This window comes from Vidua macroura, chromosome 3, assembly GCF_024509145.1.
Source record: "Vidua macroura isolate BioBank_ID:100142 chromosome 3, ASM2450914v1, whole genome shotgun sequence".
Classification (NCBI taxonomy): Eukaryota; Metazoa; Chordata; class Aves; order Passeriformes; family Viduidae; genus Vidua; species Vidua macroura.
In genome coordinates, this window is record NC_071573.1 from 47802987 (window position 1) to 47830489 (window position 27503).

General features: G+C 40.3%; 1 protein-coding gene across 10 annotated transcripts in view; it reads right to left on the minus strand.

Moving 5' to 3' along the window:
• RGS7 (regulator of G protein signaling 7) overlaps positions 1-27503 on the minus strand; it is a 239595-nt gene that overhangs the window by 75290 nt on the left and 136802 nt on the right. For all 10 annotated transcript variants that reach the window (XR_008436147.1, XR_008436148.1, XM_053972664.1 and 7 more), the window contains exon 5: positions 13118-13224. Coding sequence is in view for 8 of the 10 variants with exons in the window: in XM_053972664.1 (XP_053828639.1) it covers positions 13118-13224 (107 nt within the window). In the remaining 2 variants the exon portion in view is untranslated. The remainder of the gene's footprint in view (positions 1-13117; positions 13225-27503) is intronic.

The following is a 27503-nucleotide window of genomic DNA, read 5'->3' on the forward strand; positions in this document are numbered from 1 at the left end:
AAGAACCAAAGAAAGCTGAGGAGGGAATGGTAATACCCTCTGTCTTCGGGAAGAAGATGAGTCCTGTTTTTGGACCCCTTGGCCCCAGGGGAAAATGGGGGGGACTGTAGTCCCAGGATGAGAAACTGAACTGTTGTATCTTTGAGTCCGTGGCAAAGCATCCTTAAAGGAACCCTATGAGCAGTCTGTCCATGCACGGTGGTGAGAGCACTGTGACATGGAATGGAGAGTGTCACACTGGCAGATTTTTTTTTCCGGGCGGTTGCCATGTGTGACAGGGAAACACAGGGTGGCAGCTGTGTTTCCTGGGGGGTCTGTGGTGCAAGAGAGACTTCTCTCTCCCGTGATAGTTTGAGTATGGATTACCTGAAGGGTGGTAATTTGATCAGGAATCCCGGGTGATGTTTCATGGCTGGGTGTTTTTGGAAATTGGGAGGAGGAGGGGTGGTTTAAAAGGTCTTCATCCTGGATTTAGTTTATGTGTTTTCTGTATTAGTAGTAGTTTAATAAAGTTTTTTTCCCTTTGTTATTAAGCTTGGGCCTGCTCTGCTCTTTTCCTGATAACATCTCACAGCATTTATTTAGGGAAGGTGCATTTTCATGGGGACGCTGGCATTGCGCCAGTGTCCAACCATGACACACAGCTACGTAATTTCTCTGCTAAACGGAAGGTTAACCTCTGTTTGCAGGTTCAAACTGAGCTTGTGAAAAAAGTATGTAGTGAGGGTTCCTAAATACATAGAAACTATATCTGCTCAAGCAGCTCTCCAGCTGAAAGTCTTCCAGCTGTGGGCATGCTTGTTATAAAGTCTATATTAATAGATGCATACTTAAGATTTCTCTTGACAAATTGCATATACTCCCATCCCAAATAAGATTAAAAACAAATTCCATCTTCTGACTTGGGGAAAAATCACAAACTTTGCTGTCAGCATTCATTTCACAACAGGCTATGAACAAAGACTATATACTCACAACTATGTTAATTATGTTAGAAGAGGACTCTGTTGTTTCATATATAAATTAGAAGCTATAAGGTGCATCCCGAGTTTAGGGTCAGATTAGGGGTTCTGATATGTGTTAGTTAGCCAATTCTGTGTACCCCCACGCACCCCCCGTGTTCCCCCTCCCACAGTGATCCGCTCCTGGTCTCTTACCATTGGAGCTCACCATGCCAGTCCTGTAACCACCCCCCTGTCCACTCCAGAGAGTTCAGTGTCTGTCACCCTGTCCCCGCAACCCTGTTCGCCCCAAAGCCCTGTGTTTGCCCCTGTCGTATCCCCATTGGTTACCCCGGTCCACGTCACACCCCCGTAGCCTGCCCCCATTGGGTGAGGGGGGCTTCCCCCCCTCTCGGCCTGCCCCCTATAAAACCCCGCACCCCCCCGCTCCCAGCGCCATTTTGTCCACACGGCACTGGGGAGCGAGCTGTGGTTCTCCGCTGCAGCTCCCCGAGGCCATTAAAGCTTTCCAGCTAACCACGTAGATGACATTCCTTCCCTCTTTGTCTCGCCCCTCACACACAGCAGAAGCGGCCAGCTCTGCCCCAGTGCGTGGAACACAGGAGCGCCCAGGACGAGCGGCACCCCCATCCCACTGAGAAGCAGCACCCTTGCCAGGCTCTCCGGAGCTGCCCGGGACTGGGGAAAACGAAGCAATGCCACAGTGACGCCCCATGTAGGGGCCATGGCCTGCGAAGCCACCAGCGCAGACAGAGATTCACTGCGAAGCACCCAGAAGCCACATGGAGAGCCGCTGCCGCTGCTGCGGGGCCGCGCTACCAACCAGCGAGCGCCACTGCCAAGCCGAGTGAGCGGCGGTCCATGCTGGAACAGTGCTTTGTGCCGGACTGAAAACGGGAACGCAGACTTCATGCAGTAGGTCAGTGAAGTTTCCACCACCCCCAAGGAAAGCACGCGGTCCTTTCCCCGCATGGGAAAGGAAGCGCAACCTTTCATGGCCGCGGAAAGCTAAAAAGAAGCTGCTTCCCGGGAGCGGGGACCCTGGCTGCAGTTTTTGTTTGTGGAGATTCCGATTTGGTGAGTATCAGTGGTAGGGACGGACCCAGCTAATACTCTCCTTCCCGTGGGTGGGCTTTGCTGTGTTCCCGAGGGCAAGGGGGCGTGCGGTGCACAGCACGGGCGGCAACCACCTGTGGGAGGGGTTCCTGCTCTCCCTTGGGAGGCAGCAACAGTGTAGAAAAAGGTTGCCAACCAACTGCTGCTCTCCACCCCAGAAGAGCTGTCAATCAATGTTTAGCATACTCCCCAGTTCCAGAAAGTTCAGTTATTCTGTTACCCCCATTGGCTCCTGTTAGAATACCACTCCTCCTCTGTACCCCGATTAGTTCTCTGTATGTCACCCCACTCTGTCTCCCCCCTTTACCCGTTGCCTATTGGCTGTTTTGTACCCTAACCACTCCCACTTCTTTGCCCTTAATACCCAGCCCCGCCTTTCCTCGGGGCTTCCAGAGTTCGCTCCCTTCTGGAGAGTTCATGCCCCTCGTTTCACCCTCCTGTTCCTGCGGCGCTCCTGCAATAAAGCCTCTAGGAATAAAGCCACTTCGGAGCCCTCTCGTCCTTACGATGGAGCTATCCGGGTCCCGCCACATCCTCCCCACAGACCAGTCCTCTGAGGGTTTTCCCCCGGACAGGCTGGGCACCCGGGTGAAGCCCGGAGGACTTGTATTTTAATACAACCACCGGGGTCTTTCGCCCTTTTTGGTTTTTTTTCCGCTTTTCCTGCACCCAGGGGTGAGTTCGGGTGGGTGGAAATAGCATGGGGACCGTGCTAACCACCCAACAGAAGGAATTCTATACCCAAGTTAAAGAAATCCTAATGGTGAAGGGTAGTTTAATGGTGAAAGGTAGTTTCCCCAAGAGTTCTGCTAAGAGTTTTGTTCAATAGCTGTGCTTTTCCTTCCCCCGCATGTCTGGGGGGGACGCTCGCAAAAAGGAGTTCTGGGAGCAGGTGGGAGCAAAATTAGCAGAGGGAATAGAGCGCAGGGATCCCTCCGTGAAAGATTGTTTCCTTAAGCTCCATGTGTTAATTTGGATGGTTTTAAGAGCAGAGAGCGCGCGGGACGCGAGCCGGGAAGGGGAAAAGCCATTGGACAAAACTGTTGTTCCTCCTGAACCCGTTTACCCACCTTCTTCTCCTATCCCTTCTTCCCTAACCGGGTGGGCAGGGGGGAGTACTCCACTGCTCCAAGGCACAGGGCAGCTCCACAAATGTGGACCATGCTCCTAGCTCCCCCAAGCCCCCCCAGTGCCCCTGCCTTAGCAAAATTGGCCACTTCAATGAGGAACTGACCCCAAACCCTTTTTCCAATTCCTTTTTCCCAGTTAAAAATCCCAGTTTTGGCGCTACCCCGTGCAATCCTGTGTCTATGAATCCCTTTCTTTGTTCCCCTGAGGAAGCCGTGGCCATGTGGTCGGTGCCTTTGTCTCCACAAAATGGAGGATGGCCACGTGGGAGGGCTTTTTCTTCCCATAATCCCTTTCTCTCCTTAGTTCCTTTTGTCCCCACCTTTGACCCAACCCCCTTCTGCCTCCCTGTGGGCATGGGTGCCACCCCCTTGGGAGATCAGGTTACTCCCCCACCCACTGTTCCTCCTTGTGTGGGCGTTCCCTCCAGTCCTTTACATGTTCTCCCAGTTGCATCATCAACCCCACCCTCTTCCTCCAGGGAGAGCTCTGCCGTCTTCTTCCCGCTGCCTCAGGAAGGGGGCAGCCCCTGTCCTGTTCCCCGCACCCTGTCCCCATTTTCCCATGGGCCCCGGAGATCCAGGGGGGAGGGAAGAGGAGGTGGGGGGGGGACACAGGAGCCCCTACCTCCACGTTCCCATGGGCCCTGGAGATCTGGGGGGGGAAGAGGAGGGAGGGGGGAGCAGGAGTCCCTGCCCTCGCATTTCCATGGTTCCTGGAGACCTGGGAGGGAGGGAAGCAGGGGGAGGGGGGAACAGGAGCAGGTTTCTGAGCCTTTTGCAGATTCCACGAATCAGGTCAAAATGGCAGTTGAGAGGCATGTAGAGGGATCAGAGGTCCAGGACAAGCTTGTCCCAGAAACAACATCCATGAACGCTGAAACACAGCTTGAGATCCCAGAAAAGCCCAGAAACCACGTGGTCGCCTTGGCTGCTGTGCCTCCAAAGAACATTGTTCCGAGGCAGTCTCCATCGAAATGCCAATGCTTCCACTGTGATCAGAAAGGACATTTTGTAATCCAATGTCCAGTTTTGGGGAGGGCACCCCCAGGGTCAGTGGGAGGGGGACCCCACTTTCCAAAAAAAACTGAAAAAGGAACGTGAATCTGCCTTGCGTGAAGATAAAAATAAGGCAGGCCACAGCACCTCAAGGGGAGCTGTGATTTATCAAGTAGTGCAGGCGGTGAGTCGCAACATCAGAGTGCCTGTGAGTGCAGCAGATGACCCCACCAACCGGGGGGTCGCATCAAACCACAGGTGCTGCAAGGAGAAAAAAATTCTACATCTCTTTAAAAAATGTTTTTTCCCCAAAGCCACAGAAAAGTCCCCTCAGCTACCCCAGTCTGTTTGTGTCCCCAGCCCACATGTTTGTAATAAAGTTGTTGTCCCAGTTCCCCTATCCCCAAACACCCGGAGAAGAACCACCCCAGCATCATCGCAGCTAGCCCTCTCCATCTGCAAAGGGCAGCCATCGCAGCAGCAGAAGGAAACACCAGGAGCAGAAGCTGAGTGAAGAAGCAACCAGATGAGCAGCAAAGAAGACCAAACAGCCGTACTTTTTTATATATTGAAAAACAGGGATATGTTGCATCCCGGGTTTGGGCTCAGATTAGGGGCTCTGATATGTGTTAGTTAGCCGGTTCTGTGTACCCCTGTGCACCCCCGTGTTTCCCCATCCCACGGTGATCCGCTCCCGGTCTCTTACCATTGGAGCTCACCGTGCCAGTCCTGTAACCACCCCCCTGTCCACTCCGGAGAGTTCAGTGTCTGTCACCCCGTTCCTGCAACCCCATTCGCCCCAGAGCCCTGTGTCTGCCCCTGTCACATCCCCATTGGTTACCCCGTTCCACGTCACATCCCCGTAACCTGCCCCCATTGGGCAAGGGGGGCTTCCCCCCCCTTGGCCTGCCCCCTATAAAACCCCGCACCCCCCCCGGTCCCAGCGCCATTTTGTCCACACGGCACTGGGGAGCGAGCCGTGGTTCTCCACCGCAGCTCCCTGAGGCCATTAAAGCTTTCCAGCTAACCACATGGACGAACTGGACATTCCTTCCCTCTTTGCCTTGCCCCTCATGCATGGTAGCAGAAGCGGCCAGCCCCACCCTGGTGCGCGAAACGCAGGAGCACCCAGGACGAGCAGCGCCCCCGTCCCACTGAGAAGCAGTACCCTTGCCGGGCTCTCCGGAGCTGCCCGGGACCGGGGAAAACGACACAACGCCACAGCTATGTGTGGCCAGAGTACTTTTTCCAGTATTTATTTGAAATAACACATTTAAATTTTACTGAAACTTGCACTTTGGGGGTAAAGGCAGTGTGGGCATTAAACACAGTATGGGAAAGGGCACATGATTTTCAGTGTTTTGAAATGTTGTCACTTTAGCTCATTAGGAAGCAGAGATGACCAAGGCTTTTCTGAAGGATAAAAAGGTGCAACCTAAATGTGGAGAAGAGATTGAGGAAAAAGCAGAAAATAATGCACTGGCTACTAAGGATGAGTGTAAGCCTCCCTGTGCCAGGGAGATAAAAGCAGAAAAGTTAAAACAGAACATGAGTTTTAATTAGCAAAGCACATGATAAGCCATATTAAAAGGTTTCAAAGATGTGTGATAGGGTAAGCCAAAGAGAAACCCCAGTAAAAGGCAGACATTACAAGATGAGAAAGGGGTTCAAATTACAGCTAGTACAGATAAGTACAGAAGATCATTAAATGCCTTCCTTGTTTGAGTCTAAAGAATGAGGGAGACAGTGGGCAGACAAAGGTCTTTCACAGAGGCATGAGGTCTCCTTGCCAAGGCTCTGAGCTGGGCAGGCACAAGCTGTCTCTGAACTGCAAGCCATGATCCTGCCTGCCTGGTGCTCAAATGCATTTAATGGGACTTGCTGAGAAGTACAGCTCATTGGCTCAGGCACTGCAGCGTGGCCAGAGCTGGCCTCCAGCCAGCTGGCTCCCAGAGGGAACAAAGTTCAATTTGGCCTGCAATCAGCTCTGCGAACATGCCCAAAATTAATTTGGACATGGAGATAAGGCTACAGGGCAAAAAAAAAAAAAAAAAAAAAAATTCAGGGAGGGAAATGTTTTTATGAGGTCAGATAGTTCAGGTTAGAAGGCGGATGAAATTCAGCACAGAAAGCTTAAGGATTTCTTGTGTTTTCACATGGTAAACTGTGTTTATTTCCAAAAAAGAAAAAAAAAAAAAAAAAATTAAAAAGCCTTACCAAGCTAAAGAATGACTCCTGGTTCCTCAGAAATATGATTTAGATGCATGTGTAAATATTATGATGAAATTCTTCCTCTGGTATTTCTCTTTCTCCTCTATCTCCAGTACTTTGTAACAATGACTATCTAATTGGTGAGAGTTATCAAAAGTACTGAATTATCTGCATGATGTTTAAAGGGGTGCGATTACCTGAAGGGTAATTCATACATGGGAAAAATATTCATTCAAGTAACCTTTGAAGCATGGCAGTTATTTTAAAAAAAATGCATAAAGCAGAGGAGCTTCAGAAGATTACAGCAAAGGGAAGTGTATTTACAGAAAAGGTAAAAAGTTTAAAATTTCTCTTTTATAATGTTTCTAAGTCTACTCTTTAGATTGAACAGTCAATACACTATATGTTTCCAATCTTTGAAAGCTAAAGGTTACTAATATTTGGATAAGGTACAGATTAAGATTTAAACAGAAAGGAAGTCCAAAACATCAAGAAAGAAAAAAATCTTTGAAAATTCTAGACACTGAAAACAAAGCCTGATATAAAAATCAGTTTCTGATTAATAGACTTTTGCAATGCTGTGATTGTATGGACAAAAAGCACCAACAATAAACATGCACGTAGTTAAAATGACTGATGTTTTTCCAAAGGAATGTTCCACATATTCTTGTCTAATTGCTTGGTTTTAACAGTCATAAAATTCTGGTCTTAATCTGAAGTTTACCTTATTACACACACCAAACAGTTTAATCACATAACACGTGACTATAATGCATGTGCTGAGTTTACATTTCCATTTCTGTTTGAAAAGTCTCCACATAATTTCACGCTTCAGATATTTAACAGTCTCTGAGAAGAATTTGCTAGAGAGGTTATCCATGAAAACTACAGGAAAAAGATTTGCCTTGTTCAACACAGAAGGATTAGGAAAAAAGAAAAATCTGATAAGAAGATCCCTGGTCTAATGGAATGAGGTCAGGAATGAGAATAGGAGGCATGTGCAAAGGAGAAAGCTGCCTGTTCTAATCTGATCTATTAAAAATATCCCACAGCAATGCAGGGAGGCTCTGCTCACATAAATTACCTTCTAAATTGTTGGACTATGCAAACAAAACTTGGTTCAACTATTTGTTACAAATCACATATCAAAATACACTGTAGAATAATTATAGCATCCCTTGCAATGTCAAATATTCCTATAGAATGAATATTACACAATCTTTGTGCCGGGTTTCATGATCTAGAAGCTCGTAAGTGAAGATTTCACCCAGGAGAGCTATGGATGTGGTATAACATGTACATTTACACATACATTACATAACACCACCATTTTCAAAGAGAAGCTAATGAAATACTGATGTGGTTTGGTCATCTTTCACGAGAGTAAAAATCCTGAAGGAATTATCATCCTTAAGAATTTTACTTTTCCTCAGAAGGAAATATGAAGCAGTTCATCATGAAGTATTAAAGAGGGAACGTTTGTCATTTTGCCATGACATCCCACTTACAGCTGAAGGAAGGTGGGTGGTAGAGTGGCTATGGGAAAGTCAAGTACTGTTTATCAGCCCAGGCAGAAATAATGCTGCCAGTTCTTATCAGTATGCTTTTGAGGCACTTTTTTGATTGTAGGTGTAACTTGAATCAGCAGCCAGAACAAGTCAGGAGCTAGAGAAATAAGGTTTACCTAGCACTGCAGATATGATTGCAGATACATTTAAGCCTCCAGAACAAAACAGTTACAAGGACCTTCATGCCCTTTAACCAGAAAACTAGATTTGCGCACACAAACACATACTGGTTCGCTTGAGTTATACACTAATATCATTAGGCAAACCTAACCACATTAATCCATAATCCTCCTGTAATAAAGTCATATGAAAAAAAATCCTGTAATATAGCACATATTCCACAATAAACAAACTAGCAGCAGTGGCTGCTACGCATTGTAAGGAATCCAGTGATAAAGTAAATAGATCTGTTTTGGCTTTATCTCAAAATTAATCAATAACAACATCTGAGCTAATGAAACAGCCACTTGTAAAAATCAGTGTTACCCATCAGCTTTTATAAAACATGATTAATTTCTATGCATTAAACTGTATAACCAAGGAGGGAAATCACTAAGCATCTTTCAGCTACCCCTAGTTGATAGTAATAAGAGTTGTTGCCTCTGAAGCTGCTCTGTTCCACTCCACAAAATTTTTTAAAATCCAATTACTTGGATGGGGGAGGAGTACTCAAATCACTTATAAACCTTTGCATATTACTGCTATTCTTCTCTCAGGCACCAGGGAGTCTTTATAAACAGCAGAAATGAAGCCTTTTCTGAAAAGTGGCTATGCACAATCTCAAATGCTTTGCAGGATGGATGGCAGATTTCACTGGCATTTTGTTTCACATTTGTTGCACTTCACAAAAATGATTTCTTGGTGAAGTAAATGGGTAAGATTGCTAGTCTAGCACTGTCAAGCCCATACCGGAAGCAAGTAGTGCTCCATGGTTAGCTCAGAATAATTAAAAAAGAGGTTGAGGAATTTGGAAACAAGATTTTGGCTCTGTGACTCTTCTTTTCTAACTGAAAAGAGGACAAGCATGGCAAGCAGTGTGGGGCAAAGTGTGCCTGAGTAAGGAGTTAAAAAAATCAAAAGTGGCACTGATGGGGCAGTCAGAAAGACACATGGATTTAAAATCTTTTTCCCTCAGAAACCTTAACAGAGCCTGTATATACCAAGCCTGACCTGAATAGACGATGAATTAGTTATCACACCTGCAATTGCCAAATGCTGCAGGTGTGATAACTAAATCTGCCAAATGCTGCATAATATAACTTGTTCCTTTTCATTTCTAAAATCTGACTTCAAATAAAATCCTCAAGGCACAGTAGATGATCCAGAAAGGCTCTGGAGAGTGACTGAAGAGCTGTGATTTTCAGCCACAGACTCAGAATTCAGAATGGCCAGAGGTTGGTCCAGAGTGAGCCAAGAAGAAGCTAGCTCGGTAGGGCTGACTCAAAAGTGATGTGTAAAGCAATATAATTCCACCTGAGACATAAGGTGTCCACAACACTTCACACTATAAACTATTTTGCAACACAGATATTTCAAGATCCTTACAGTGATTGCTATGTAATTTTATCCCCAGTTTAGGCATGGGAAAACCAGGCCAGAATGGTTAAACACGTCTGTCAAGAAAGTGTTCCCAGTGGCAGAAGAGGAGAAGATATCAAAGTCCACACCTTCATCTTTCCAAAGTCCATGAACTTTGCTGCTATCTTCACTCTTGCTTTCACAAGAAACTGTTCCTGTTTTCATACTTTTCCTCCGATATTTGTGCCTTTCATCTTAAAAGGTACAAAACAACAGCAGAACCTAACCCTCGTTTCAGAAAATTAATTAATGTTAAATCATGATTTAATCTCTTTTAAAAATGGGAGTGTGACTATCACTAGTCTCGGGTATTCCAGGAGTTTGTTTACAGCCAAAAGATACTGGGAAATGCTATTTTTCTCAATTAACATCAGGAGACACTATGCATTCAGGGCTCGTAGAAGAAATTAGCATATTTTTCTGTGGGATGATATTACAGAAGCTTACCAGCTGAGAGGGCAAGCCAGGCATTCCTCACCAAGATGAACATATTATCATTTGTGTGGACATAAATTAAACATCTCCATGAGTAATCCCTGGCCCAGGGAAGATATGTTCTCCAAGATGCAGCTTGCTTTTCTTATTTGAACCTCTCATATTTATTTGCTCTCAGGTAGAGGAAGATGGTGAGCACCTTTTTCAGTCACAGGTTTAAATTACCAGGAAAAGGCAATGCAGCTGTTTCTGCTTTTTCTTATCGAGTCTAAGAAAAAAAATCCTCTCTTAATAAGGCAATTAATATTTATATTCATCTCCTTTGAATTAAATTGATATCACAGAAATGAACCTAATTAACACCTGAGTAGGTCACTGAATGATCCAAAATTTTTTTAATTTCATATTATTTAAAAAAAGCAGATGTAACTATACTCCTGCCTCCTGATGGCAAGAGTAATAACTGGAAAAGGATAATTTTTGCCCGTAAAAGGGCATTTGTCCAAATGAAGCTCAATCTCCACTGCTTTTAGCTATTTCTATACAACAGGAGGTGGTTTAAAACAAGCTAGGGATAATTTTACTGTCAGGAGGGAATGTGTCACCCTTTGGAGAATAAAACATCAAGCACATGGAGAACATTACTATAGCTAGTCTGTTTTTTGTAGGTTAGGTCTTTGTATTGCCAAGATTTCTCTGCAGGCGCGGCTTCTGAACTTTTCAGTGCTGGCAGGTGCATGGTTTTCTCCTTCTGTCAAAATATCCAGAAATTTGTGAATCCTGTCCAGTACTAAGAGGGTACTACGTGCAAAGAAGCTGAACATCTATTCTAGTGCAAAATTCACACATTTGCAGTCAAACTTTCCTCTCTGTTGAATATGTTCTCTTCATCTTCTAATTTAGCAGTTCAGTAACAGATTTTATACCAGCCTTATTTTGGTGGGGAACGTGAAGATGTAAGCACACAAATTTTCCTGTTATAACTCCAGTTAACGGTATGTCACCACTATGAATTTTTTCTCATCCTATACATTAACAGCTAAAGTTGCATTGTCACAACAGCAAAGTCACGTTGTTGACATAGGAATAGCACTGCAAAAGGTACCACAGAAAAGCAAACAAGCCAAACATTGCAGATACAGACTGAGCAACCCTTGATTAAAGTGTCTTATTTCATATGCATTTGTCAAATAGGTGCCAAATTCTTAATTTATGTAAATACACTGAGAAGATAATACAATCTAGCCCTCACTGAAGCTTTGTGTCCAAACGTAGGCTATGGACCTCTCTGAGGAAAGCTCACAGCAGGGTAGCTGCAGTACTCTCAGTGGTCCACAGTGAAGCTAATTCCAGTCTGTACTTCAGTCAGACTGTCATGCCAGCAGAGGTGCTAGAGATGGAGGCAGCTGTGCAGAATTCAATGACTAGCACTCCTGTAAGTTACTACTATTCTCTGCAAAATTAAGTCCTTGCATATTTTGTCCTTCTGGACACTGCTTATTCAGACACCAAGCCAAGAACTGGAGCCTCAACCACTCCCCGATTCCTTTCCACTTGCCTTATAAGCACATCAGCAAGCCCCTTCAACCATGTGCCATCTGTCTTCTTTATATTGAGGAGAATGAAGCCTCATGAGCTTAAAAAATCCCTTTTCCTTCAAATACTCTCTCCAGGATCAAAGGTAACTGTGGATCTAGGGGAGGAGGCTTGGAATGCTTGCTCTTAGTATTACCCATGTACACATCTAACTTTCTGTTCTGCTGAAGAACAACTTTTTTGCAGTCTGACTCACAAGATCTAAATCTGAAAATAGGATAATATTGTTTGCATGTATGCAATAATTCTCTTCATTGCCAGACTGTGCTGTGCATATTTAATTATATTCATGCTAAGATTTGATTTATACAAATCTTTCTCTTCCTTTACATGGGCCTATGAGACTTAAGCCAATATATTGGTGAAAGTATTGTACAGAGATTAATACAATACAATGTTTGAAATTATGACTGGTCTCCAATCACTAGTTTTCTTCTGCATTTGAAAGATCACAATTTCAGTACTATTTTATTCTTGACAGCTTCTTATTTAAACAATCTTTAAGACAAAGTTTAGACCTATATATCTTGAAAAGAATAGATTTTGTTCTACTAGATGTTATTTTACTGAGTATTTAATACAGTTAGAAGTAACAGAGAAGAATTAACAAACTCAATTTCATAGTGATAGTTATCATATCATTTCAAAGCAATAGATATCTACACAAGAGCTTGGAGCAGCTGTTGATGAATACCACCTAATAGAAAGAGCCATACAGAACACAGCCACCATTGTCAAAAGTGGCACAGGACAAGAAAAGTGAATTCTTTCCATTGAATCCATAATCTGGTACTTTGCAGTCATATTTGTTTCAAGTCATTAGCAATATTGTTCTAGCAAAATTCTAGCTCACTAGTCATTATTAGAAAAACAACACTTCTGCTCCCAGGGCCTTAGTTTGAAATTTAATATAACGAAATACAACTATGTAGGTTTCTGAACAATATATATGTGCGAGTGTAGGTATAGACATATGTACATATTTATGCTTTCAGCTTGTTCTGAACCATCTGCCTGTTTGATGGGACTGACAGATCAATATAAAAATGTCTCTGTAGTTGCAAGAAGAATACACACTACTCTGCTACTACTGAGTTACCAGGAAGGAAATTCTCACAAAAGAAGAAAAATAAATATTACTTCCATTATTTATCAGATTTCTGCTATAGACTTGATATTTTAAATATCTCCCCCTTTCTAAATTCAGACTATACTAAGAATAAGAGGCAATAACATAATATAGTTTACTATATTTCAAAAATACTACATTAATTTATTTCATCAGAGACAGTTCCACACTCAGCATTATTACACTTTTATTCCAAATATCAAAATAGTCATTATCATCTCAACACTTTGCTGAAAATTTATAAATAAAATCCTTCTACCATTTTTTATTTTTAGGGGAATTTCTACTCTTTACTAGTTTATGTAAGAAACAATGTGTGATTAAATTTGCTATGAACTTTTCTGTAAGGCCTTTGAGCCTCCATTTGTGCAAGTCAAGAACATATTGAATACTTACCTGGAATCGATAAAAAGTGCCATCATCCTTCAGTGTTAGAACATGGTCTGAGATTGGAAAGAAATAGCCATGTGCTGCCATCAGAGTTCCCAAATGCAGAGCTTCAACTGTTTCAAGAAAAAAAAAAAAAAAAAAAAAAAGAAAAAGAAAGATAAACTCAAAAAGCTAAATAACTTCTTCTCAGCAATTTAGTTTTGTTGTTAAGACTCATCTGATATCCTGCAGATAACCACTTTGTTCTCAAAGTCCTACCATCATGAAAAAGCTGTCTTTTTCTGTGTAATATAATGATGCAACCAAAAAAACACTGCGCTTTCCTTAACAAATATGTCCCACTTGTAGCTGCAGTTCCACTACTTATATCAACATTAAAAGGTAGCCTTAAGATTCACTCACTTGTTCTGAAGATGCAAACAGCTATCACTTTTACTTTGATGGTGCAGCCTGCTTTTCTTCTTCAGAACAGTTTCTGATTACATGTTAAAATAGTTGATTCCAATTACATGATATCTTTTTCAGTAGCTTTATCAGAGCTACTGTGAAGGATAGAGATTTCCCTAAAAGTTTATTACTGGAAAAATAGCAACGGATAATAGGTTCCTAGAACAGTTGAGGTAGAAGGTACTTGTGAAGGTCATCTTGTCCAACTCCCTCAATCAAGCAGAGAAACCTTTAAGCTACTAGGTGAGGACCTTGTCCAAGTGATTTTTTAATAACTCAAAGGAGAGAGACACCACAACCCTTCTGGATAATGCCCAGATTTATATTCATCCTCTTAGAAGTGCTCATTTCTTCCTATTGCCTATAATTTGGCTTTCAGTAATGGCTAGCACAGATTTATCTTGTCTTGATTTTTATAAACACCACTGCAGCACCCTACCAGCAGTCAAGCATCATCACACAGAAAGAAATTTGAGTCCTGACATCTGTGTTCTTGCTGACAAATACAGAAAAAGACACTCATTTATCTTTCACCCATTATTATTTTCAATGTGAGAAAGCTTATTTATTTACCCATTCTTCATCAGCATCCTAAAAAATTCCCTCTTCAAAGGGTGACTTTGCTCACCTGAAGACATTGACTCACATAGGAAATACAGGAGAAGCAATGGGACATATTTAGGCTAATCCAAAGCCAGCAAAGATGTGATAGGAACAAGAAAGGGGATCTGGACAGTACTTAACTGAGAGTGCGTAACCTTACAGGGTTTATTTGATAGCAAATATTTATTGCCATCCCCATGTTTAGCAAACTGATTCTTGTCCTCCAGCCAGAGCCATTACCTAAAATACATCACACCCACTCTGGCAATGAGCTCTCCAGCATGATGTAAAACTCCACAATGCCTTTTAGACTTTTCCCAGTTGCAAGCCTACAAGAAATCTCTCTAACAGAAGGAAAGAAGTTGCTTTGTTCCTTGTGCCTGTGATGTCTGTAAATCCCCATCTGAACTTTGTCCTAAATATAAAAAGTTTATATGTTGTTGTTATTCAATCATTTCATGCTACATTATCCCTTGAATCAAAAATTTTGAATTAATGCTTTCTGTAGTGTGTCAGTCACTGAGATTTTCTTTACTGTTTCAGTTCATCTGCCTTTTAATTTTATTAAGCTTTTCTTTGTTCTTCAAACTGCAACTTATTGCCAACTCAAAAAAAATTATTTTTGCATGTATTATGTATCTTAGGGGAATGAGAGAAAAACAAGGAAGAAATGTGCTGACTTTTCTAGAGAAAGACTTTCTCAGACAAGGGTGACAGGGCTTGCCAGGGAGCTCTGACACAGATGAGAGTGCATTCTCTTTTGATTTAGCATGCACTAAATAGGCTCCAGATTTTTTTTCATGTGCTTCCTGGATTCTGAATCATACTATTTTTCAAGATCACAAGGAGCTAATATTATTTCCTTTTACCCAGCAATTTTTAGAGCATATCTAAACTACAATGTCCAGTTTTCATTAACATGTCCATTGCAGTACAAAAAAGACATCAACAAACTTTGAGTGAGTCAAGTGGGAGTCCACCAAGATCATTAGGGCTGGAGAATGTACCCTATAAGGAGAGGCTGGAGGAGCTGGGCTTTGTCAGATTGAAAAAAGGAAGGTTTTAGAGGTGTCTAGAAGTATCTTTCCAATACCTGAAAGAAGATTTCAAAATGAGGGAGCCAAGATCTTTATGGAGTTGCACGGCAATAAAGAAAATAAATGAAGAAATAAATAAAAGATAAAATGGTACTAAACCAAATTAGGTATAGTTCTGACTTTCAGCCAAACAGCAGGAGCAGCTGCCCAGACACACTGTGTAATCTGTATCCTTGGAGGGTTTCAAGACCTGAACAGATAAAGTTCAGGGCAACACGTTTGACTTTACAGTTTACATTGATTTGAGCAAGGAGTTGGACTAGAGTCCTCCTGAGGTCCCTCTCAGCTTGAATTATGTTACAGCTCTGTGCCTCTAGATGGGTCAAGCAGAAGTGGAATATAGAAGATAAAAAAGGGATGAAGACAGTTGGAGAAGAAACTATTTGAAAGCTCCTACCAGAACTGCCTATACTGCAGACAAGGTTAGATACAGTAGCAGAAAGAGCTTTTATTTCTCTCACTGACTGAATTATATAAGCAAGTAGAGAGTCACAATATCTCTCCATGAAAAAATAGAAAGAGTTACCCGCCCTTCTTTGGGAGTCAATTACAGTTATTTAAGGTCTGAATTAGTCCCAACAGCAGCCTATATCTCTTCTCCAGTTTTGTATGGGGAGTAAGGTGATTATACTGTTGCCTCAGGCAATCTCATTCAGCTGAAATCCACACTAACTCAATGTTAAGGTATATCTTTGTCCCTTCAGCTTAAGGGACTAAGCCTTAATATGGATATATAAATTTTTCTTTTTATTTCCTTAAATAATACACAATTAATTATCTTTTTTTTATGGTTGTCAATCCATCAGCTTCTTTCGGAATTACATGACTATAAATGCACTATAAATATTCCCTTTTAGTATCCACGTAAGATCACCTGTAGCTCACACTTTGAGTGCTACAAAATTATACCCGGTGAGTAACATCCCCAAGTTTGTATTCCAGTCTTACCAGCCTACCAGGCCGGTAGACGACTAATACTGATGCTCTCTGTGCAGCAGCAGTGGAATTACAACACAGAAAGAAAACTCAGCTCTCAGGAGGTTTCCAATCCCCAAGCAAGAGGTTGTCCAGTGTATTACAGAGGCAACACTTTGATATCCACCTCAATTTGCTAAAATCAGACTGAGAAAATAACTACTGTAAGAAACCAGTGAAGTACAACAGTAGTATTTAGGAAACAAACCCGTGAGCTTGAAAAGGGAAATGAAGCCAGCAGCAGACCAATCTGACATGCCTAAATTCCTAGAATTCAAATACAGACAGCTTCTATATCTTCTTTCCTGCACATAAAGTTAGAGAATTTTCATTTAAGAAGCACATTTAATTGGGAAAAATGGCAAATGTAGGTTGGGAACATAAAAAATGTCTATGAAGTGCATTAGATAAGAAGAAAAAAGTCTGAAAGAAATGGTTTTAGACATACTGGTTGCCAGGTAGAAAGAGTAATGTTTATATGTAAAGAGAATGCAAACTCAAAAAATTGGAGGAACAGAATAAAATAAAAAAAATACTGTTTTTTTTAGATAGCAAGTGTACACAGATGCATGAATTGCTGACAGTTTGTTCATCTTAAATTTCAAGGTATGGTATTGGTGGAACAAGTTGTTTCGTACAGTATGTCCACAGGAGGAAATAAAAAGGAAGATTGTTCCTTGTTTTTCTTTGGAATAAAGATGTTTCTGTGCTTTGAAACCCCTTAAAGGATATGTTTTCAGTGATTAATTAGTGTGAATTCTACTTTTTCTTACACATCTCAGGTCTACCTGTGATGTGGTATCTATATTTATTTTTATTCTGAAGTCCATAGAATACTTTATGGTATCATACCACTATATATTATAGTATATTATATTATACTGCAGGTGCAACATCTGAAGCACCTTGCAGTAATCTCTGAGGGAGTGAGGAAAGAAAAACAGCATTTTCCAATTGCGTTCCACTTTCAAAAGTCCTTTTTTGGAATCTGTCTTACATTCTATGTGGAAAGATTTCCTACAAGGAACGTGACTTGAGGCATTTTGCACCCTTAAAATTGCTTTATGATGTAAAAAACAGTGAAAACCCCAAACTTCACAGTTTTCATATATTTTTAGGGTCCAAAAATGTCAAACAAATGAAAACTTCCCTTTCCATGAAACAATAAAGTATTTGGTATTCTGGGTTATTTGTTGAATCTAAAATCCATCACAGTACCAAAGTGCACTGCTAAGCCATGCAGCAGCCTGGAAAAAGAATTAATGAGTCAGAACTTCACAAGCACAAATTCATTTTAAGTGTCTAATGCCAAGACTTTATCACTTACTCTCACCTCACTCCTGCTGTCATTTCATTGCCAGTGTGAACACAAGCTGCAAAGGATTAGAGTAATAAAATACAACCTGCATTTCATGCTGACATAAAGCATAGGAGAGACTCACTGTCTCGGCCTGACTGGTGTTTAAGAGGAGAAAATAAACCAACTAGAAACATTCTTGAACACCCACAACACTGTAAACCACTCTTTTGTCCCATATGAAGGATTGAATTTGTAAGGGGAGCAGCACTTGGTAAGAGTCATTTCAAGGAGGATAAACATGGTGGAGAAGGAAGAGGCACTATTTACCCAAACATAATTAAAACAAGATTCATTTTTAATTTCAAGATAACAATCACAAACCACGTCATCTGTCAACAAAGCATCTTACCTAAATAGGTAGGATTTTTCTTGTGATAGACAGTGCCTGCTGATGCCATCAATAGGGCAGAGGCTTTGGTAGGAGCATCACTCAGCAGGTGAGGAGGAAAACCTATCAAAGATGGGCTATGATGCGTCATCTGCCCAAGGAATGGTAATTTCCACCCTTACAGTCTGAGATGATGTGTAACATGTGGTGCATCCCAAGTCTAGAAACAATGATGCACACCAGAAACATCAACTACTTTCTTCACAAAAACATGTGACAGTGATGAAAGACAGCTGGGTCTTCCTGCATCCTCCCCTTTCTGCCTCTCTCTCTGATGGGCAGTGTGGTTTGCCCTGAGATAAGAACACCACGTGGATATTTCAGGAGGAATTTCTGGATCCTCACATGATTAGTTTATTCCAGTGATGGGGAGATGAGATGCTTGTGATTGACTTTCATCCGCACCAGCCTGTGAGAGGGTGTAAAATGCTTCTGGAGACTGGTCCAGCTGGGCAAACTGGTCTTCCAAGGCTGGACACAGTTTCTGGGTGGAAACTCCCCCCAGCGGGGATTCTGGCAGAGTACATCCAACCTGAAGGTGAAGAACACTTTAGGATGGGTGAGTAAAATGCACTAAAATCCAGTCAAATGCAGAGATAAAATCCTGGAGTAGCTACATTTATGCTTTGTTGCTTTGTAACTGTGAATTCTGCAAGGACAAAGACTGCAAACCTGTACATTTCTAGCTACACCTGCTTATATTATAAGCATCAACTGTTGAGCAAACCTGAGACTAAGTGCACTCGGTTGCACCCAGACTTGTCCAAGAACTGTAGAAATCAGGGGAGTCTTACTGACTCAACATAAAGGACCACAGCCTGATTATACTATAATCCACTGTAGTAGATGATACAGTTGGTATTTAAATACTGTATTGGCAAGATTTAGATACTGTATTAGCAATAAATCTGATCACAATCATCTACATAATCACAACATCCTACTTCTCTTGCCTGATCAAGAGCCTTTTCTCGAATACTCTGTTACAGGGACACCTGCCTTATGTACTCACTGCATGTGGGTGAGGGGGGGGACTGACCTAAATCTGAAAGACTTTTATCCAGATAAGATCAACAGAAGATGTGTCACCATCAAAGACTGAAGGAAAGGGGAAGCTGACCTACAGTTTCTGAAAAGAACAAGACAAAAACAAAGCAAAAGACCTTTATTCACTCACAGGAAAGGGAAAAAAAAAAAGAAAAAAATTATCACATTGGAGGGGAAAAAAGTAGTCCTTGAAAAAGAAGCTGCATCTCCCAGCTAGCAACACACAAACCCTCCATGTTAAAACTTTTAAAGTATTTCCTGTTATTTTTCTTATGTGATTTTTTCCTGCTGCATTTCAGCTCACTACACATTAACTGCTGCTATGTCCTATTAAAGTCTGCTTTTATTTTCATAATAAATTTGTATCTTGAAAGGCAGATGCCTGAGATGTCAGAATGCAATGACTTGAGGTGATAACAAAAGCTTTCATGTTGACCAAAAAAAGAAAAATTTGGAATTGCAACATGAGGTCTCAAGAAACAGACAAATTAAGAGTGAGGTGCTGGCATTGAGCAGTGCTATAATTTCACCTCTAGAATATTTGTGGTGTTTATTTAGTGAACTGGAAATGCGTCGCTACAGAGGCTGTTAGAAATCCATCCAAGCTGTAACCAACAGGTAGATTTAATTATCAGACAAAACCAAACACAGCACAATTTGGTAACTAGATTTTTGTCATAGTTCATCCAGTATGCAGTCAAGAAAAGTGGCCCAAAAATGTTTAGAATTGCCTTTATTGTTTCCCTGTAATCTCCAGCCTCAATTTTTTAAAGTACCTATCAATATCACACCAGCAATCAGGCCTTCCAGTAGTGGAATCTAGCGCTGTACCAATGAAAGCCAGCATTCATAAAACTTTTCCTCTAATTTCACTATTACTACTCTGATCTTTTCTATTTTCAGTTTTTCAGAAATTACAGAGTTTTTGCTCTTCTATCACTGATATCTCTTGTCTCTTCAAATCAAAATGATAGAAGGGTGAAATCCAAACTCCTTTGAAGTATAGGTTTCCTGTTTTTCCATCTGGATCTTCCTCTGAAATTGCAAGTTTTTGGTTTAATTGCAAGTTTTTGCGTCCCATGCTTCTCTAAGACAAAATCTAAGAGGAAGTCAAAATCTGTGTGCCTTGTTTTCCCTAATGACTCTCTGAACTTATCTCCTTAAGATATTTCTGAACATTTCACTCATTCCCTCCTCCAGTATGAAACTCTGAGCTAATATTTAAAGTCATATGTTCACCCTTCTGACCAAACCTGCTGAAGACAAAAACCAAAATTTCACAAAAAATTCCAATTACTGCAAATACATTAGTTTTGAGAATTCCTAAAGATGAAATCTTGGTCCATAGTTTCAAGCATCTGTAAAAGACCCAAAATACTGGGCATAGACTACATCTACTCAGTATTATAATTATTATGCTATTATTTCAGGTTTTCTTGTATACTGCTTGCCAGTCGCTGCTAGCACACCAGATCTTCCTGCTTTTCTCGCCCCCAGTGGCTGAGTCTACAGATATGTGACGAAATTGTTTGGCTGCAAATGTTTGGTGGGGAAACATGTGATTCATTCACCACATGACACCCAAGAATTTGTGCATGTTAATACCAGCCAGGAAAGTTACTTTACATCACAGTTCCCTCAGACACGGCGCCCTGTGTGATGGTGTGCTTTCCTGGCCGCAGCACAGTGCCATGGCTTCTCCCCTTCTTTGCCACACTCAAGTGAAAGTACAGCTGCCAACTCCCCTCTCAGTCAGCTCTGCTTGGACACCACAAGCACTGGAGCATTTAGAAAAGCACATTCCAGGCACATGACCTATAGGCACTCTCACAGACAGTTTTATATCTGGGATGGAGTTTCAAAGGAGAAGACCTGTCTTTAAGGCTTGGCAGATGTGGGGCATGTGAATAACTAGTGTGGTTGATGCATCACTTGCATTCATGGCCAGCAAATACAAAAAATAAGCGCAGGCTTTTTCAGTGCACAAAATATTTCTTCCAGAAGGAACTACAGAAAATAATATGATTGAATCAGAGGGACATCAGTTAGCATGGAGTTTGTGAAGCTGGGTGAGGGAAGCAATACGTAGCACTGACTCTTGCAATGATTACTGCTGGTCAAGATGAATCATGACACTTTTTTTACTCTCTAAGTCTGTTTTGATATGAATTGCTATTGCACCAATCATTAACTTTGTGTCTTTGTTATGCATTGCTATCATAATCACAGAACACCCACTTATGACCAAGCAGTTCAGAAAATACAAAGAACACGCAGCAGCCACAGCTAGAAAAATAACTGCCTCTTTCACTGCACTCAATTCAAAAAAGAAGAAAACAATTCTCTTTAAAACATTTTTCATACATCGAGCAAACTGAGAGCATAAAATACTGAAAATAATATACACTCTTCTGTGGGAAGAGTGCTGTGATTTTTAAAGTCCACCAGGAGTTAACAGCTTTATAAGTAAATTTGTGCCATTGAGACACACATCAAGAAAAAATGTCATCAAAGATCAGGAAGGGTAACAACAAAGAGTGTGGAGGTGGCTTTTCTGAAGAGCAACATGCCACTCCCCATGTGATCAGATTCAGTTATCTGGGATGCACATACACAAGAATCCCCAAGGCACTTATTACAAACAGGATCATTTTTAGATAGTTTTCTTTGTCCATTATTTATAGTAGTTTGGTTGGCAAATAAAATATATTTCACTGTCCTCATCAAAATTGAGGGACAAAAATTTCCAATATTGCAAAAGTCCATTTTATACCATCCTGTGTTCTTATGATCATAACTCCCACTCCTAGTGCTTACTTCTCCCCTTTGCAATGGATTTACACAGATAATTATAGAGAACTATCAGTTCAGCCAGACAAACTCTGCTATTCAAAATAAAGAAATACTGACAGATATTAACTAGCAAAAATAGCTCAGTGAAAACTCTTTTATAAGTGCCTTTTTTTCCCTACAAAAAGAGAAAAAGCCTCAATGAATGACCTATTTCTTCTCTAGTGACAGAATCTAAATGTAGAAGGAAAAGATGGGACTGATGAGAAGACCAGCAGCAAAAACTATCATAGTCTTTAAAATAAATTGATAAAATGAACAGGAGTATCTGGCTCAAAATAATGGTCAATCTGTGTTTTATGGCAAGTAAAATATTAAATGGCTGAACTGTTAGCCATAGTGTGCCACTTATAATTTAATCATCCTTAGTACCAAAGGAAAAAAGTTGAAAAATATGTCCTTAGGTTTTACAAAGACATCCAGGGGAAATATGAGGGGAAAAAAAGGATGTACAAAACAGACAACCATACAGACAACATGTTAGGGACTATAATAAAGTGTGGAAGGAATGAAAATAAAGATAAATGCAACAAAAAAAGGAAATTTCAGCATGACTTTTGTTGCTGGATACGCCTCACAACTCTGTGAGTGCTCCTATGTGGAAATAGAGAACATATAAGGTTATGAAAATCTGGTTGACATATTATCTTGGATTCCCAGGGAGCTCTTGGCATGATTCCCTCAAATGTTTTCTAAAGGTATTAAGCAGATCATGAGAAAAGCAATAGGTAGAAAGGAGGGAATAAAGGTTAGGCACAGCAGATCAGTTATTACACTAAATAGTGTAATATTACACTTAAATAATAATATTACACTGAAGGGGGGGTAACCACAGTAACTGTGTTTAGTAGTTCCTGGACTGTTCAGGATAATCCTAAATTACCTGCAGAAGGATGTGAATGATGAGATTACATCAGATATAAAATTTGCTGGAAGTATAACATTACTGACGTCAGCAAAATTGAGTTGTGAGGAAATAATGCAAAACTACATGATAGTGATTCATTAAACAATAAAACAGCAGTTGAAACTGAATTTTGATAAATGCTAAACATTTTAGATATGAACCTTCCCAGTTGTATATGCCCAGTAAGTGGCTGCTAGGTAACTGCTGTCGCTGCTCAAGAAAAACTAGAGGTATTTTTCTGAGCCCTCACTGCAAGAAAGACTTTGAGGTGCTGGAGTGTGTTCAGAGAAAAACAACAGAGCTGGTGAAGGGTCTGGAGCACAAGTCCTGTAAGGAGCAGCTGAGGGAGCTGGAGGTGTTGAGCCAGGAGAAAAGGAGTCTTAGGGTGACCTTATCACTCTGTCCAACCGCCTGAAAGGTGGTTGTAGTCAGGTGGGGGTCAGCTTCTTCTTCCAAATAACAACCAATTGGACAAGCATATGATCTCAAATTGCACAAGGGGTGATTTTGCCTGGAAACATTTTTTCACAGAGGAGTTGAAAAAAAAAGAGTAAGTGCCTAGGGAATATTATTCTGTCCAAGATGAAATGGCAAGTAATGTCCTTGCACAGTAAATGTTGGACTGTCATTGTGCCCTTGTGTAGAGCAGTATTTCTCTATATGTGCTATGGAAAAAAACTAAAATACTCCTAAGGTCAATTATTAACAAAATCAAGAGAAAGCCTCATACTCACCTTCCAGTCATCAAATGCTACATATAACATGTAAATATCAAAACATTTTTGTTTACTTGACTATAAATAGCTGCAGCAGCTATCGGCAAGATGAAATAGGATTTCAACTGCTTTTATTCAATTAAATTGGCCAGATTTAAAATCTTACGTCCACCTACTTGCATTTTCCATTACTATGTAACACAGTTCTTTGGCAAACAAGGAAGCAGAAATCTAATGAAGTCTCTAGACAGTTATTTAGCTGCTTTTAATTAATTATGCCAGTGTGAATTGGGAATTAATAAATGTTCTTCCTCTTAAACCTCCAAAACTTGGTATGATCACAAAGGTTCAGAAGGAGGCTGTCAAACAGTAAGAAACCCACAAAAATTCCTAGTAACTTTAGTAGAAATTAGATAAAATAATTTATTAAAAAGGTCATTATAATTCAACTTATGCAATTAATTAATTAATTAAATTCTAAAAGTTATCAGAGTTCTCCCTAAAACAGCATACTTTGCCCTAACTTCATAGGTAAAGACTTCAATTGTGTAATTTACATTATGTCCTAATTTTTTTCTGTGACAGGATGAAAGTAATTCCTTCAAATGGTGCAACAGAGCATCTGAAGTTTTTTTTCCAATGAAAGTGCTTAAAATTAAAGCTTACTGATGTCTCAGCTTCTATCATCTTGATCAGGTAATAATTTTACAAATAACTTTTTATCTCAGTAGGCTTGTTCAGATTTATTTTTGTAATCAGTATTTTGTATTCTAGTCAGTACTTTTTTTCATCCTTTTCTCTCAATAGGACTCTCAAAGACCTCAGTGGAATAAAGCCCATGCTGCCTACTGAATTGTATGCTGATTGTTGGTATGTTTCAATTTTTAAAATCTAATTGAGTATCAGACAATGATATACTGAATACTGAAAACAATTCTGAGTATAATGTGGAGATTTTAATATTAAAAGCAATATTATTTCCTGCTAAAAATAAATATATTTGAAGTCAGAGCCATGGAATCAGGGTTCTGATTCAAGAAAAAACAAAATTTAAAAAATTCAGTTGATGCCTTGCTTTTAACCAGAGATAAGGAATAGAGATCTGTTTCATACAGAAAATGTGTCTATCACACAAGTTATAGTTGAATCATAGAATTATAGCAGTGTTTGGGTTGGAAGAGACCTTAAGTTTCATCTAGTGTCAAAGCTGCTGAAATGGTTAGGGACACCTCTTAGTAGGTCGGGCTGTCCAAAGCCAAAAGAGATCCATTTTAAATAAGTATTCTATTGACAATATCAGGCAGGTTGCTCACAGAAACAACTTTACAGAACACGTGTATTTTGTCATACCAGTACCTAGTACTAGAATTTTATTTTTACAATAATTTTATTGTACAGAAAATTATGCTAGACAGCAGCAAATTCCATACTTGTCATCTTTACCCATATACTCCAAGATGGACATTTATTTCTAAATTTTGTCTCTCTAAATGAGACAAAACTCATTTCTACTTCCCATGTAATTCAAATGTTTATAAAATTTCTTGATTACTAGGGTGAAAAAACAAACTATTTTCATGAAATCTTGCAAAATAATGCCCTCTTAAGAAAATAGCAAAGGAGGAATTTTATTTAGTCATGCTTAGCATGATGAAATAGTTGTAATAGTTTGACCTATCTTGCTATGTGAAGGAAACACTTTGTCACCAATACCATGGTAACATACTTCGCATCATGATAATGATCTCATACTTTGCATCAATACCAGTCACAAAATTTATATCTTCCCAATAACTGTTCTTTTTTAACCTGATGCCACACTACCAAAAAGATGAGAAGAAATTACTGCTCCATCAAAGAAAATTCAAAATGAGTACTGATGTAACCTACCACCTACCTACAAGTGAGAAAATAAAATGGCCAAACTAGGAACATATTAATCACTTTCAAGAGTGACTAAATGGAAATGAGACTGTTCAAACAGTATAGGCACATTTGTAGAAAAAAACATCTCATAACAGGTGGCTGTGCAGGTCTGTGTGCTCTTGGAAACACTCCTAACACATGCAGTCTACACAGGATAACAGATTATACTAATCTGGAAGAAGCTTCAGTGGAAAAAACATGAAATCCATTAAATCTGATATATCCTACCACAACTGAATTGAAGACACTACACTTCTGTTCACCATTTACAAAATCTCTCTAAAGGCTTTGGGCAAATAAAACACCCTCTTCACATGAACATTTACCATTGCACTCCTGGAAGTGGAGTGGCCACTCAGGAGTGGCTAGAAGCCCACTGATTGCCACACACAGGTAAGTACCCCCTAGGCTGCTTATAATTATAGGAAACCTGACCCATACATTTTTTTTTGCATGAGTATCATAATGTTAATATTATTAGTACTAAAGGAGTGTCTGTAAATTCTGACATTTTTCATTCTCAAACAGAATTTTATTCTACTTTCTTTTAGTGCAACTGAGATTAAAGTCATTATTCCATTGAAATGTTACAGGATCTGACAAGCTTAGATCAAATTCACCCAGTAGAAGAAAGCTGGGAAGTTAGTTACACTAGAATTGATGAAGGTTCATGAGGTTTGCTATGGAACAAAATGTGCCTGAATTTCTACCAGACATGTGAAAAATGAGAGTGCCTGATGTCCCTGGGTTCCCAGTATGAGGGGCATGGTATGTGTGCGGGCAGTATAAATTACTTTTACTGGGGGTTTGGGTTGTTTTGTTTTGTTTTGGTTTTTTATGTCAAGATAATAAAAGGGGAACATTCTACTCTTGCTCCACTTCCACAGGTTTTGATTAGTGCAAAGACTGCAAAGATAAACATAACCTTTCCATTCCCTTCTTTATTCCTTCTCATAAAAGATTCTTTTCTCTGTTAGCAATCACTGGAAGTACCTCCCCTTTGCTTGCAGTTCTCTGGTGCTGTTTCCCAAATGGCAATTGTTTAGAACATCTTGTCTGGCTCCTGCTCTTTGCTGGTACCTTTCTGCATATAACTGGGGAAAGGGCAAAATTGAGAACTGAACATTTTTCCAAGTAAACTTTCATAAACTCAAATAAAAGCCCTAACATTTTTCTTCTAACTCTTTCAAACAAGTACTGTGTATTCTCAAGGTCATTATTAGTACACCAGCTGCTGCAGAGAGACTTTATTAAAGAGGAAAAACAAAGAAACATAAACAGATGTTGTGCTACTGAGCCCTCCCTTTTTATTGCACTGGATCAGTGACCATAGTTCACATGGATGCTAATGGGCATCTAGTTACAAATTAGTTACACCAATTACATGAAAAGACTAGAAACGGTGAGAACTGAAACTGAAAAGTCACAGGAAGGCATAAAAATCAAGGTAGTCTTTTTTCATAACTATAAAACTTAGATTTAGTCATATATATTTTTGACTTCAGTGTAATTCCTGATGTCCAAGAGCAGTAGCAAGCTGCTTCAACAGGCTGCCTAAATTAGCTGGAGCAAAGCAATGTGAATGCAGAGGTTGAGCATTCTAGAGCAGCTGCAGTGGCTCTGCTGAAGCAACCATTTGATAAAGTGCCTCTAGCCAAATTCAGCTGGTTTGTAGCTATGAGAAAATTAAATAAGCAACACTCAGGAATGAAGGTCCTTTAAAGGAACATGAAGATTATGTCTAAATATATTATCTACTCTTAAGGGCATTTTCTGAGACATCTAGATGAAAATTATTCATGGAATGACTTGAAGATTAAATGAGTGTTTGTGGATAACACTAATTCCTTGTGAAAAGACTGGAAAACTCATACTGTTCCTGCTCCTTTAGGAGACAACAGCATGATTTACTATTAGGATGTTGAATATTAGGGAATAGAGAAATCAAGTGTTTGCTGAAAGGGCATTGAAGAAATCAGCACAAGAACCAAGTACAGGACAGGACTCTTGGGAATTTGAGCTGATACCTTTAAATAATCTCATTTACCCTTTTTCTTCTATTTTTCCCACTAAGTA